This window comes from Perissodus microlepis, chromosome 22 (genome assembly GCF_051167445.1).
Source record: "Perissodus microlepis isolate ML-2025 ecotype Zambia chromosome 22, ASM5116744v1, whole genome shotgun sequence".
Lineage (NCBI taxonomy): Eukaryota > Metazoa > Chordata > Actinopteri > Cichliformes > Cichlidae > Perissodus > Perissodus microlepis.
The window spans coordinates 23,866,163-23,881,761 of record NC_140481.1 but is presented as its reverse complement, the minus strand read 5'-3'; the positions used below and the strand labels follow the sequence as shown (position 1 = coordinate 23,881,761).

Genomic DNA, 15,599 nt, shown 5'->3' with positions numbered 1-15,599 from the left:
AGTTTATTTTGCGACCCAGGAAGATTAATAAGACTAATTTTAAAACTTAGTAGCGGCCGCCATTGTTGGCAGCTGAAATTTGGCTGGGCCGCGCTATGAATTCTGGGGTATGGTGGGCCACGAAGGACACACCCGACCCATCCTTCAAATTCAGGGAAATGAAGGACACATTTGTCGGCCGCATTTGAAGGAGTCGACGAATTGGGACAGCCTTCGTCACCTGGCTGTGACGTAATCGGCCTTCAAATGCGGCCTCAGGAGGATGCAGCCGACGTTTTGGGACACAGCTGCTGATTCCGCACAGGAGGGAGGGGGTTAGTGAGTCCTGAGTGATTCGTTCGCTCTATGATTCAGCACAGGAGGGAGGGGGTGAGCAAGGGGGTGAGTCTATATATGAAATAGGTATAACGTGTGCACGAAATGCTAATTTGTGGGCACGAATTGGGTATAACGTGGCAACGAATTACGCATTTGTGGCAACGAAATAGATAACGTGCGCACATCATATTGATACAATTCCTGGACAGCTGCGTAGAGACATAAGCATAAGAGTAGGCTAAACCTATACACCATGGACAGAAACAGTATGATTGAGTTTTGTTTTAGGCTGAGAATGAGCTACAAATGCATTTTGAAAAGCCTGGCAATGCAAGGAACCATTATTACGGAGAGACATTTAAACAGGATATTGAGAGCCCAGTTGCATTACAGACGTAAGTACGACATGGACGCCGGGATAGATTTTATTGTCAACCAACTGCATAGTATTTATAGTATTTCGTGGGCACAATTAAGTATTTCATGCCCACGAAGTAGTATTTTGTGGCCACAATTTATTTATTTTTTGGACCATGTCATCAGAGGGGCTCTGTAGGAAAATGTGTTATGGTCTGATGAAATCGAGGTTAAACTTTGTGGACATGATTCCAAAAGGCAGATTTGGTACAAAAATAACACTTTACATCACCAAAAAAAACCCCAAACAAACACCATGCCCATGGTGAAGCATGGTGGTTTTCAGTATAATGCTTAGGGGTTGCTTTTCTTTAGCTGGAAGTGAGGCTTTAGTCAAGGTAAAGTGAGTAATGAACAGTTCCAAATCCCGGTCACTTTTGTCCCCAAAGGTGCCTGCTAGAACGTTGAAGATGAAGAGGAATTTCACAACATTAACTCCAAGCATGCATCCAAATCAACAAAAGAATTGCTTCACTGGAAGGAAATTAAACTTTTGCAATTTCCCAGGCAGAGCCCAGACCTCACAATCTGACAATTGGAACACATTTGCAAGGAAGAGTCACAAGGTTTCTCCTCACATTAGTCAAGTCAAGTCAAGTCAACTTGACTTGACTAATGTGAGGAGAAACCTTGTGCTTTGCTTTGCATTTGGTGTGAAAGTTCTATTAGGGAGGTTTCAAGTTATTTTTTGAATCTATTCATCTCTTAGGTCCTCCTCTTTTTTGTACCTGATGAGCAGTTACACAGTCTGTTTGGTGAGTACTATGAAAATAATTATGGCTGAGCATTTTTGCACACAATCATGCAACCACTGCCTAGAAATGAACCAAAATACAAAATAGATATGTGCAGAATTTGTTAAATTTGTGGGTCTTTTTTCCAGAAGTTTCCTGATGGAAGCTGCTGTGACAGAGTCGCTGCAGTCAGTGGATGCCATGACAGACCTACAGCGACAGTGGTGGCTGGATAAATTTACTCAAAATGCGTACCTAATCACTCCGAGCAGCTAAAGACTAGGATCCCAGTTTAAAGAGCTTAAGAAAGCCGATCCTGGTGAAGGAAATCCTAGGGAGAAAAGTAAAGTGCTAAATGAGTTTTTTTCAGTTCCTGAAAGCTTTTAAAAATAATACTTTTAAAATAGAACAAAATGTTTATAATACCACAGTTATTATACACTTTAAATAAGTTAATAAATTACTTATAAAACATTTACAAAATGTGTGAGGGTTTTTTTACGAGTTTGATAGCTGTTTTTGTTGTATTTTTTTATTAATTGCATTATTTTAGGACATACTAAAAATAAAACCATATATAGAATTTAGGGGCCTTTAATGTTATGACAACCAATCAAGTGGTTTTAGAATACAGTGATACAGATCTGGTGTATTGCCACAAGTCAAAAGCTTAAATCCCAAGAGTCCTGTTGGATTTATAAGTAGTGCTAATTACGACCAGTCCACATCTACAGCATCTGACGCTTTCGAATTTAATTGTGAGCCAATGGCCAGTTTTCAGGAGTCAACAATATAAATGATACTGGACTCTTTCCTGGCTCTGTCCATGTGCATTAATCTAATAACCTGGTGCAACTGTGATTCATCCTTTTCAATATAACTGATTTGAAAAGAAAAGGTGAGTGAAGAAGAAACTCTCAGTGCATTTTGAGAGGTCCCCAGCAGCTTAAGTCTACTGCAGTGAAACGAACGGAGGGTTCAAGCTCACCTGATCCAGCTCCTCGAATGTTAAAAGTACAGAGGGTGAGTGTCTCCCAAATCCAAACTGGGAGCTAGTTCCACAGAGGAGGGGCCTTCTTCTATGGAACCATAAAAAAAGAAGAAAGACATTTGCTTTTTGTTATGCACTGTATGATTAATACTTCCAGACTTGTAAGCAAAGGTGTTCTTGGAAATAATGTCCCCATCTGATAAGAAAATATTTACCCTCAAACCGCAGCTGGTTTTTGGCCACACAGTGTCACTGTTTTGGTGTTATTTGCCTCACTGGTTTGTTTTATGAATCATTGGTACACCACAACATAAAGAAGGATGTGAATGTGGGACTAACAAAGGGTAACTTACATTGTGAAACTTTTCCATATTTTTTTGGGTGAATAAATTGCTTCTAGCCATGATATCAATATATTTCCAAGTTTATTTACATCACTAAAAAAGAAAAATCTGATTATTTACCTTAAAAAGCTTCTCATTTTATGCAAGTCATTTGGCAAGTTTCAGACATCACAGTTTGGCTTCTCACATGACAAAAGAGAAATTCTTTGTCTCAAGAAGTTGGACCAGTTATCAAAGGCATGTGAGCTAGAAGCTTTGACTATCTTTTCTTGCAGTGGATTTGCACAATAGAAGATGCAGATTACTGCATCTGCAGTAATCTAACCTAATCTGCTTGTGTGTGATCACTCACCCTTAGACAACTAGGTCTGGTTTTGTAACATCATGTGTTCTCAGCCCTGCCTCCAGATATGAATGTTAAAGTTTCTCGCTAAAGTTCTCATTATATCATTGGTCTTAGTTCAAACTGCCTTTTGTAAGCAAAGAGGGGTCATAGGAATGACTGTAGCCATGTTGGTATGCTTTGCCCCACCTGGAGCCTCATTTATCAGACGGACTACTGATGAATTTTGATAGCATACACGAGAAGTAGACAACTTTGCATGAACTTTCCTAACAAAGTGATAGGAATTATCAGCTAAAGATATGAGAAAATGCTTGCCAGTCATGTCATATCATAAAGAAATAACCACAAGTAATAACCGCTGCTGTTCATGCATTGCTGAAAGGCATTAAACACTTTCTCAGACCTGAAATGACCTTTTTTATTCATATACACATACATAAAATTGTTTTTTGGGTTTTTACCCCCTCTCAGTACAATGTTTTTTCTCAGTAAACCCTTATTTAACCTGATACTATAATATATGAGGTGAAATAGCAAAACACATGCAATCAGAATATGCATAAGCAAAATTTACTTAATGCTAAATTCTGTAAATCAACCAGAAACAAAACATTAGGAGAAATTTTAATCTTAAATTCAAGTAGCTGTGATACATACATCAGTGGATGACCCAACAAAAAGCAAGACTGGGGTTGGACTTCTTGGACACTCCAAAGAGTGATTCAAGCTTATGAGATTCGAGTGCTCAGGAAAGCAGATACTGGGTAAACACACAAGCGCTTAGCCAGAAAAAAGAATTAAAATAGAAAATGGATATTCCAGAATGATTACAAAACACTCCACAGATCCTTCTCGCTCTTTTTTTTTTAACTTTTTGCACTATATACTATAGTACACACATTAATGCTTGACTTTTGAAAGATGTCAAAAAATGTACAGACTCTTAAGACCCCTATCTAAACACAACAGCAACTTGTATGTTCATTTTAAATATGTTTTGACCCCTTTTTTCATTGGGGGATTTAACGGGGGTGATGCGGTTTATTTTGGGGGCCAAATAACGTTGTAGTAACATAAATCCTAAGAGCGTCATCGGGAAGAAAAGGTGATGTGTAAAACACTATGAACACCATTAGCACAAGGATATAATCTACTGATGGCCTTATGGGGTTATGTTGTACGATTAAAATGCTTCTGCAGCGTATTAATCCAAGTTTGTTTGTTTTTGTGCTTTTACCGCACTCCGGTCAGCTAATTCAAATCCTCATCTGATGGCTCTGACTGCCTCTGACCAGCTTTTTCGCCATTGGCTGTTGCCTGGATACCGTGGCTAACATTAGCAAACAACAAACAGGAAGAAGCATAACGGAGTGAAAGCTTTCTGGGAAATTTGTGTTATAAAAATGACAAAATATTTAAAGGATACCAAAAATGTAAGTTACGACAAATAAATGGAAGAATTCTTAAACTTTTGGACATTTTTTGTAACGAAAAAGTGGGGGGGGGGGGGGGGAATTAAATTTTATTTTTCTGCCAGTAAATATTATCGCGCGGTGTCTGGGCTGCTCCCTTTTCGTCGTTAACCTTGAAATGCCAGACTCGAAACTCGCCGTGTGTACTTTTCAGGTGAATATTCCCCCTTTAGGCCGCTGTGTTTGGAATGATAAATCTAAAAAGCTGGAGTTTATCAGGTGAGGAAAGCAAGGCAATAAGCCACTAGTATACATCACCTGCGAGCAGGAGAAACTGTTAAATATCACAATGGTAAGCTTTTCTCTTCGTTTCTAGTTCTTACCCAAGAGAAGAGAGTGTTTTGACGGCGAGTCAAACCAATAACAACATTAAAGAGCTTCAGGAGCGAGCAGAGTGGTATGTGTGGGTCAAACAGTACCTTAAACTTGAAAATAAAAAGACTCTTCATTTATTTATTTATTTTTTAAGTAATTCGTGATGTTTAGGGAACTAACCTGCAAATGTTCATCTCTGCTGTGTCCTCAGGTTGGCTGACATATTTACAGTGAACCACAGAGGGCGCCAAAGGATTAGGAGCAGACTGAGCCCTGCTCATTTCAATGCGTACAGGTCCTCAGTGCTGAAGAGACAAGGGGACCGGGTCACCATTGAGGATGTTAAACGCAAGTCCCACTACGATGCTGAACTAACAACACTTATATTATGTGATTTGAGGGTCATTCTACAATTGGAGGACAGTTAAGGGTTCAAAACTTACATTAAAAAAAACTTTTACAAATATTTTTGTGTTATGTATTTAAGAAAAACAAATAATAAACCGTTTGTGAAGCTAAGGAATCAGAGCTACCCTTTTTCTGAGATATTTTAGTTGCTGTGTGCTAATGCTTGACACAACCCTTAAGCTGCAGGAAAAAAATCCATCAGAGAAATTGCTACAATATTAGAAGTGGCAAAATTTACAGTTTGGTATATCCTGAGAAAGAACAAAAGCACTGGTGAACTGGTGCAACGCAAAAAGAGCTGGACGTCCACAGAAGACAACAGTGGTGGATGATCACAGAATTATTTCCATGGTGATGAGAAACCCCTTCACAACAGCCAACCAAGTGAACAACACTCTGTAGGAGGTAGGCGTATTAATATCCAAGTTTACCATAAAGAGAAGACGAAAGTAGATACAGAGGGTTCACTGCAAAGTGCAAACCACTCATAAGCCTCAAGAATAGAAAGGCTAGATTGCACTTTGCTAAAAACCATTTAACCTCTTAAGCCCCAACGCCCCCTGATACGGGGGAAAAAGGCAGGAGATCAGGTAGGCTTGGGGCTTAAGAGGTTAAAACCACCAGCAAAGTTCTGGAAAAACATTCTTTGGACAGATGAAACCAAGATCAACCTCTACCAGAATGATGGCAAGAAAAAAGTATGGAGCAGGCGTGAAACAGCTCATGATCTAAAGCAGGGGTGTCAAACTCCAGGCCTCGAGGGCCGGTGTCCTGCAGGTTTTAGATCTCACCCTGGGTCAACACACCTGAATCAGGTGATCAGTTCATTACCAGGCCTCTGGAGAACTTCAGGACATGTTGAGGAGGTAATTTAGCCATTTAAATCAGCTGTGTTGGATCAAGGAAACATCTAAAACCTGCAGGACACCGGCCCTCGAGGCCTGGAGTTCGACACCTGTGATCTAAAGTCTATCACATTATCTGTAAAACATGGCGAAGGCAGTGTGATGGCTTGGGCGTGCATGGCTACCCGTGGCACCGGGACACTAGTGTTTGTTGATGATGTGACACAGGACAGAAGCAGCTGAATGAATTTTGAGGTGTTTAGAGACATTGTCTGCTCAAATCCAAATAAATTGAGAAATTGATAGGGTGGCATTTCATAATACAGATGGACAATGGCCCAAAACATACAACCAAAGCAACCCAGGAGTTTATTAAAGCAAAGAAGTGGAATATTCTTGAATAGCCAGTTCAGTCACCTGATCTTAACCCGACTGAGCATGCATTTCACTTGTTGAAGACTAATCTTTGAACTGAAAGGCCCACAATCAAACAGCAACTGAAAGCTGCTGCAGTAAAGGCCCAAAAATGAGGAAATCCAGCATCTGGTGATGTCCATGAGTTCGGATTTTCAACCAAGTATTAGAAATGAACATTTTATTTTGAGTTATTTCATTTGTCAAATTACTTTTGAGACCCTGAAATGAAGAGATTGTGTTAAAATGCTTTAGTTTCTCTAGTTTCTCACATTTCCATGCAATCTAAAAGTCACTTCAACTGAATCTGAGTTGTTTCATTTAACCAGAATTAGAAAAAAAAAATTGTCTCTGTCCAAATATTTATTGGCCTAACTGTATGTGCACATTTTTCTACCCATTGCTTTTAAACTCAGACCAGTCTTCACATAAAATGTCAAACAATGATTCATTTAGTTAGATGTTGATATTTTTACATCTACTGACATTAGATGGCTGTCTGTGATTACACTTTCTGTGTTGTAGAGGTGGCTGTCGGTTTGCTACAGGAGAATTATTTGCTTCCCATTCCTCTCCGCTTTCTGGAGTTATTGAAGTAATGAATACATAATATGACCTCATCCATTCATAACTTTTTTTCTAGGTATCATATAAAAAAGATCTCATACTTCTGTGCCCTTGTCCTGATGCAGGAGTGACGAGCTCGATGAAGTCCTCATTACACTTCTTCTTTACCTGTCTTGCTTTTTCATACATAAGTCCCTGAAGAATAAATTTGTGAATACAGCAGTGTAAGTAGAGTACAAGCTGGTAAATTCTACCTTTGTTTGAATCCTGTTGTATTTTACTTACATGCACCTGTGTTTAATTCCATTTTGTGTCTCTTACCACTCTCTTTTTTTCCTCTTCGGCCCCTTAATGCCCTTAATGGTGATAGCCTGTCAGAGCACCAGATGATGGTGGAGGCTTGGGCCAAAAAGGAGATGCTGGTAGAGAATGTCCTCTTTTTCTCTGTAATATTTTCACTCCGATGTTGTGTACTTATTATGTATACAGATGTATTACTTATGATACTTGAACAAAAATACTTACTGAGTAGCAATAGTGAGACTTTCTTAAAGAGGTCTAAGGAAGCCACTGAATATTATTTAGCTGAGATTATATTTACATCACTAAGTGCAGCATTTAAAAATGTTTTTATTTTTTGCTGTTCCATTTTTCTTGTCGTTTGTTATCAGCAGTGTGGCTGATCAAGATTCCTGAAGCCTCAGTAATGAAAAAGAAATTGTAGCTTCTTTTAATTCTAAGGGCTTAGATGTCAGATTATATACTTTTTTTTAAAGTTAGCTGGTCCTTTGCAGACCTTAAAATTATGTAAATTCAATCTCAGGTTTATAACAACATGTGTCATATTACACAGTGTCATTATTTATTTTACATAAACTAAACCCAAAATGCAGAAGCAATGTGTAAAAAATGAAGTACAACATTAGTGCTTCCAAAGGAATTAAGAGGGTAAGTAGCAGTCAAGTGCTGCTAATCGCTTGATTACTTGATCATCAGCAAGTGTGACCACCTTGTTACAAGCCCACATTTTGGCAGTTTGCTAATCTGTAGTAACACAATGCCAGTGATGAAAGACATCAGTCATGATCTTAGAGGAAAAGAGTTAAGCCATTTCCAAACTATTTAAAGTCCATCATTCTACAATGAGAAAGATTATTCACAAGGAGATAACATCCAAGACAGCTGCCAATCTTTCCATTTTTGGATGTTTCAGAAAATTCACCTCAAGCGCAGACTGTGCAATTCTCAGAGAAACTGTCAGAAACCCAAGAGCTACATATTAGACCAGGGGTGGGCAACTCCAGGGCTCGAGGGCTGTTGTCCTGCAGGTTTTAGATGTTACCCTGGGTCAACACAGGTCAATCACATGATTAGTTCGTTACCAAGCCTCAGGAGAACTTCAGGACATGTTGAGGAAGTCATTTAGCCATTTGAATTTTCCATTTTACATATATTGTGCTTGGAAGACACAGGAGTAAAGAGTCTTTAAACATGCATGTTAGCATTACAACCACAATACAGAAAAAGTGAGACACTTTATAAAACATAAATAAAATCAGAATGTAATGAATTTTACACACTGTCTCGCTTTTTGGAATTGGGTTTGGGAGGAAGGAGTTGAAAAATATGAACTCTGTTTTACTTTGCTCAGAGAGCCCATATCCACATGCTTTCTTCCTTTAATTGGATTCAGGTAATAGGTATATTTTAAAGAATGCTAACACCTTGATGCTAGATATTTTTTTTTATGTATTCTTTCTGAAGATTTTAAAGGTTTGTTTGGATTTCTTTTCCAGTTTTTATGCTTATATTTTATCACAGATTGGCATGGTGTTGAATACTGTTCTTTAAAAGGGTTTAATCAGCAAAATGTTACCTGCTGTTTAAGTACAGCAAATAATAGTTTTTTAAATGTGGCCAGACAGCTCACAAATCCTAAACCAAAAAGTTAGGCTCTATGCTGAAATCATTATGTCATTCATAGTCAGTCAATACCAGTGTGTTGTTAATACAAATATCCTGTGTTTATTTCTAGGAGGCAGATATCGTCAAATAGAACAGAGTGGCTTCTTCATGCGGTAAGGTGCAATCATGACAATGTGCTGCACATGTTTCTCACATTCAAAGCTTACGGATCACCCAGATTGATATATTTTTAATGAGTGTTAGGAACTGTTCCCTATGTCAGTTGTCTAACTTGTTGAAATCTGATGAATTTGGCTGGATGTTCTTGAAAGATTCAAAACTGTATTGTCACACCTGTAGACAAAAATGGGTCCTTCAGCTGGTCAGGGTCGAGGCCAGTTCACCATCTGTGAATGCAGGCAGCGGGAAGCAGAGCAGAACCACACTGAGTGGTGTTTTAGCTGGTGTCCTTAATGAATTAGTTAGTGGTAGGGGATGTTGATTCAACACAGGTGCTTTGCTTTGACAGGTCCTCACTGGTATTTAGCCAGGTGGCTTGACAAGGAGAGCAATGCCACGCTAACAGCAGCAGCCTATTGACTGCTCAGTGTGTGACCTTTTGAACAGAAATAGCTATTGTGACCTTTTCAAAAACACAGATGACTAAGGTGCCACCTGGGGCTTTGCTCTGCGAGTAGGGATACTAAATATTTGTTCTGTGAATACATGGACAAAATGTACGAATGTCCGCTTGATAAAGAACTGATTCGGTCTCCCTTTTTCTAGTGCTTGTACAGCTTCTTCTGCTACGTGGCCTGGGTGACGTTTGGCAGGAGGGACCTGAAGGACATCCAAGAGGAGGTTGGACGTCTTTTGTACTCTGACTCGTTCAACATGGCAGTGAAGAATATGACTGACGGCGACTCGGGAGCTACCAGTAATGGTTCAGTGGAGACAGGAGCAGCTCACTCCAAGATGAGACATAATAGTCTACTAAAACAAATGTATATAAATGTGAAGTAAAGGGTGTTTTGAGGTGTTACTACAGACCCCTTTGCATATTTTTATTTAACAGGTATTTAAAATGCCTTTGAGTAGACAAAAGTGTGGTAAAGTTATGCTCCTGATCACAGTCCTACTACTGTGACGTTACCATTCCATATTTATTGTTTTCACCCACATGCCAGTCAGAAAAGGTTATAAAGCAGCACATGCAATGGCCTTGGTGTATAATTACAGCATTGCTGAGGTTTTCCCATTGAGTGCCAGCATTTTTACATGCAATTATTTAAATATTTACAACTGGTGAAAAGAAATCATGACTAGAGGGTAAGGCGGAAAGAAATTGTAGGTAAAAGGAGATCTTTATTCTGCTTTAGCTTGTTCCTAAATTCACTCTTTTAAAGTTTATTCCAGTGGATGCTTAGAAACACACCAAACATCCAGGTTACCATTTCTGTTCATCTACATTGCAGAAAAGAAATTGGTGTATTCACTCAGACCACCTGAGTGAACAGGGATGAATTAGAAATGGAAGGATGGTCAAAAATTCCCAGACACACTCCTAAACCTTGTGGAAAGCATTCCCAGAGATTTGAAGCTGTTATAGCTGCAAAGGGTCGACCTCATATTAAACCCTATGAGTTAAGAATGAGACGTCACTCAAGTTCATATGTGTGTGAAGCAGATGAGAGAATACTTTTGGCAATATAGTGCATCCCATGAAATCAGTTTCCAGATTTGCTATTTGGAAATTAGTGCCTAAACAATTATTGATTTTTAGTTTAACCATTAGTATGTGTAACCAGTCTTAACCTGGATCACCACATTACACTGCAAACAAGCTAATAGCTCGGACAATAAATTTGAGTTTGATGGATGCCATGTCTGACGTCTAACTGAAAAATGATTGATGTAGACAGATTCACAGCTTTGTCCAATAGGAGGAGACCATCTGACAGCCTGCTTTGTGTAGCTCAGTTCTGTTGGACATGAGATGGGTAGTTTTGTAAGCTGTCAGAGGCCTGGAGCTCTTTCCTGCTGTCAGGTTGAAAGCAAACAATCAAAAGCCAGGCTTGAAGCTTGCTCTCCTCCTGAGGGTGGATGTACACAATTTGAAATGCCTTCATCACCCACAGAAAATGCTCTAAAACATCTGTTAGGCTATGTATTTGTTGTATTTTTTTTTTCTTTAGTATGAGCATCTGAATCTGGAAAGTCTTACTACCATAACAGCATATCTGATTAACCACGTCAGGATATGTATTTAAGTTTCCACCATAAAGATCATAGGTATATATGTATGACAAATTAGTACGAAATGTGTCCTTTTCCATAATTTGCACAGCTGTTGTGTAAATTATGTTGCTTGGATGAGCTTTCATATAGACAAATATTCATTATGGCTTTAGTGTTGTAAAATATGTAAATGGCTCCAAAGTTTGCCTTTCTGCTGTAAGCTGTGTAATTAAAATGTATTTGAGAGAAATGTGTCCACACTGCTGTATGACACACACAATCCTTCTCCTTAAATATACCCTTTTTACACTTGCATATTTCCCTTGGGGGTTTAAATATAGAATGTTTATTTATTCATTTATTTAAAATGCTCACCTGTTCTGTGATTTGGCTTTTTATCAGCACATCCCAAAGGCACCCACTGCTCAGCAGCATAGTAAAACAGCGATCCCCTCTGATGGTGTCTCTGCTGCCCTCGCCCAAAGAACAGTCACCCCATCTGTTCCTGGGCAGCCGAGCCAGGAATCAGATCCCGCTGAAGGCCGAGTACTGTGACACCAAAGCCCTTATGGAGCAGCTCGACCAGCAGCTGGCCTCTGTCAGGTGATGTAGAACTTCATGTCCTTTGTGTTTTACTATGATGAGGGGCAAGATGGGTTGGTTTGACTACAGGCGTATCACAAACAATGGTCAAGGCTGTGTGACAGAACATGAATGTAGCTTATGGCAAGCTTGTTAAAAGTCACCCAGAAGACAAAGAGACGAGTGCTTCTGTCGGTGTTTCTTAAGTTTAAGCTCTGTTTTGATCCAGCTTATCTGATACCTACTTCTCCTCCTTACCTATTAGCAGGAGCTTACCTACTGCAAAAAAACTGCCTTTGGTTGTATAAATAGTAGGGAGATGATGACTGTGTTCTGCATTTTGAGTCTGATCTGGTTAAATTAAGTGTACTTAGTTAAAAATTAAGTACACTCCATGATTCAGTAACTTTAACAGTAACAACAAGCAATAACTTATCATTTTAATTTTACCAGTCTCTCACATCATTGTTGAGGAATTCTGGCCCATTCTTCTTCTTTCTTGTTTATGCACTGCTCTCTAATGGCCCTGGCACAGCAGGTTCAGGTCTTGACTTTTAATAGGCCATTGCAACACCTTCATTATTGTCTTTTTCAGCCGTCTTGTTGTAGATTATTGCTTGAGATTATTGTCCTGTTGCATGACCCAGTTTCAGTCAGACAGCTGTCGGCCTCACATTTGACTCCAGAATACTTTGGCATACAGAGGGGTTCACGGTTGACTCAATGACTGGATGGTGTCCAGGTCCTGGCCACCCTCCAGGATGGGTGCAAAACAAGTCCAGATCAACAACCAACTTGTTTGTTTGTTTTTTGTCATTTCTCTGAGCATTACAGTCTGACCTTGGCGTAAAGTTGCTGGGATGTAGTGAGTAATCTTTCTCACTGTATAATGATGGACTCCAGATTGTTTGGATAATGAGCTTAGAAAAACAGTGGTTTATCTAAGATTATTGCTGATGCCTTCCTCTTAAGGATTGTCTTAAACTAACAAAACGTCTGCTTTTACAGAGAGTCGCACTTGATCAGTTAATCAAGTCTATAAGATTAGCACCACCTGGCTGCTTCTGACCCTCATAATTCTAATGTAAGCAGTGAGGATGTTCTTAGTTTTTCATAGGGCTGCATACAGTCCTGTGAAGACTTTCTTTTTTCGACTGTAACTGACTGACTGAAATGCAGGATGAAAATATTTTTAAAAAATGTGAAAAGGAAACCTGTAATCTTTAGGGCCATCTAATTAAGCTTTGAATTTGATCTAAAAATGTGGAATAATTCATAGGTTTTAATTATACAAATGATGTTCCTTTTTTGTTATAAGTTATAGATAATATTTCCTCCAAGATATCACTATTTCTTTATTTTTAAAAAAATCTTTCCTTCATTTAATCAGGTTTGGGATTCTTGGGAAGCCTTTGGATCAATTCAGCCACAGTACGCTGATACCCTATGGGCAACAGAAACCTTTCATGAGGATAAGGACAAGGAAGTAGACAGTGATGTTAATAACAGTGCAGATCATTCTGGAATCTGTGCTCAAGGTACCGAGTTATCCTTCGTAGGACACAAGTGGCGGCCTTTTCAGACATGGAAGCGCCATCCACATAAAGATTAAAAACTGCACATACATCATACATGCTATTTGTTGGGATATGCCTCTGAATGTAAATCTGTTTAGTTCGTCCAGCTGGTGGTGCTGTTGAATAAAATATAATGAAATCCATAACACTTTTGAAGGTCTCCTTTCTATAGAATATGAAATATATTCAGTTCACATAGAAAAATAAAGCAAGTCGACCTCAGCGTGTTCATAATTCAAACTGGGTGATATGTAAAATTATGCATGCTTCACACCAAGATTTTTTATTTATTTTAGGTCTTTGAAGGCTTTCCTTCAGTTGACTTTGTCATTATGGGTCCTTGTGCTGTTGGAAACAAGACTCACAATCATGTGAACTAGTGCCACACACACACATACTCACGCACCACCCTAGCCAGGCTTGGAAGCAGAAGGGGCTTTGCCTTTGCCCTAATTGGCTGTGTAATCTGGGACACCAGGAGTAGACTTAAGCCCTGTGAGGATAGGAAAGAGAGCCTGGGAAGCATTAGGACGGGGGATGGGTCGCAGGATATAGTTTTAATTTCAAAAAAGTGTATTTGATTTTTGCCCAAGTGCCTTTGACACAATTCAGTTTTCTTGCTTGTTTTTATTCAGGTCACAGAGGATGAATGATCTAAAGACAGGCACAGGGAAAACTGTAAAGGTCACATGCTACTCTTGTTCTTCTTTGGCTACCGTCTTTCCCCCCTGATGATTAATATCACTTTCCCTCTCTGTCTCCTCCCTTGTTCCTTTTGCCTTCCTCCTCCTCTAGATCGGTGTGGCTAATAACAGGCAAACTGACAGATACTTGACAGAGTGAAACCTGTCTTGTCTGTTAATGCTTCTCGCTCACTGGCCTGGATTAATAATCAGAGGTGTTAAACTGGCTCGGGAGTACTGACAACAACTTAAGTTAAACTAAAAAGGCTGTTCATCAAAATGTAATCTGAGGAATATTTTTACTTACTTTGTGTGTAAAATTTGCTGTTTAATGACAGTCAAACTATTTGGAGATAAAACAAGTAAAGGTTTTTCATTAACATTTCTGATATAAAGAATTAAATCCCAGTATGCTTTTCTCTTTAGGTTTTAATAAAGCCTAATTTAGTTCATGTAAACCATCACATGACCATTCCTAGAATTTAATTGTGCCCCTGAAACCTAAAGCCAATTTTCCAAAACACAAGGAAAAAAAGAATAATTAATCTACTGACTGTACAATCTCAATTCAGCACAGGGTAGTGAAATTAATTTTAATTCCATGCAAACAGCTGGAAATAGTTTGGTTTTAAATTACACTTCCTTCCACAAAATATTCTGGTGAATTATTTATGTTAGTGAGCAATTTGGAGTATATGGTGTTTATGTTACTGCAAAAGTACAAAACCATCTTCTTTCAGTAATGTTGTTTACCTTGATTTTCCTTCAGCAACTTCTCCCAAACCCTCAAAAAAGGAGGGGTGATTGCTCGCAACTTTCTTTCATGCACCAACAAGCAGAGTGCCACTCGTGTCAGGTGGAAAGTGGAACAGAGAGTTGAAGCTCTCCATCTCAAAGGCTTCTCTCTATGCTCCGGCTCTGATTTTTACCACCCTTTGTACAAAAGTGTCTGCCACTGATTGAAATGTAATTAAAACATACCACATTTGTCTAATAGCTAATTTGTCTAAAGGCTTCCTTGGAATTTAGTTTTGTCCCCATGCTTTCTGAGTCAAATGGCATTTTATTTCAGTATTTTATTTTGTTTTAATACGGTTCGATGAGGGAGGAAAAAGCACCTGTGAATCTGAAGATGTCAGGATGTGTGTGTGTTGCCTCAGAGGCTTGAGCTGATGATTTGCAAACATGAAGAATTCACTAGAAATAACACAACCAGTGATGGTGCAATACTCTACCAAGAGCTACCTAACACTTAAAGACTTACCAGAACCAGGAACCACTCGACATACTTAATAAATCTGCGAACAAAGAAGAAAAAAAGGTGCAATGAAGGTGAAAGCAAACGTAGTTTTTCTGAATCAGAAGTCAAATGTTCAGCCTTGGTTTTCATCACAAACTGCAGAATTGCAGATTTAAGCCTCTAGAGAAAGTTGTCAACTTATA

The 15,599-nt window shown here is 38.9% G+C and overlaps 1 protein-coding gene across 1 annotated transcript; it reads left to right on the top strand.

The window, feature by feature from the left end:
• Nucleotides 1–1,601: 1,601 nt before the first annotated feature.
• On the top strand, nucleotides 1,602–13,619 carry ppp1r36 (protein phosphatase 1 regulatory subunit 36). Its single transcript, XM_084918966.1, has 11 exons — nucleotides 1,602–4,841; nucleotides 4,939–5,019; nucleotides 5,149–5,285; nucleotides 7,130–7,199; nucleotides 7,297–7,395; nucleotides 7,542–7,593; nucleotides 8,385–8,461; nucleotides 9,207–9,249; nucleotides 9,863–10,080; nucleotides 11,717–11,917; nucleotides 13,287–13,619. Exons 1-11 carry the CDS (start codon nucleotides 4,741–4,743, stop codon nucleotides 13,384–13,386), a joined length of 1,179 nt encoding a protein of 392 aa, XP_084775092.1. The 5' UTR covers nucleotides 1,602–4,740; the 3' UTR covers nucleotides 13,387–13,619.
• The last annotated feature ends 1,980 nt before the right edge of the window (nucleotides 13,620–15,599 follow it).

Bases quoted from the DNA above. Each gene is read 5' to 3' on its own strand.
- ppp1r36 (XM_084918966.1), top strand. From the start codon at position 4,741: ATGCCAGACTCGAAACTCGCCGTGTGTACTTTTCAGGTGAATATTCCC. The intron at 7,594-8,384 runs GTAGAGAATGTC...TGGATGTTTCAG, and splicing joins GGGCCAAAAAGGAGATGCTG to AAAATTCACCTCAAGCGCAG. The intron at 10,081-11,716 runs GTATATAAATGT...GCTTTTTATCAG, and splicing joins AATAGTCTACTAAAACAAAT to CACATCCCAAAGGCACCCAC.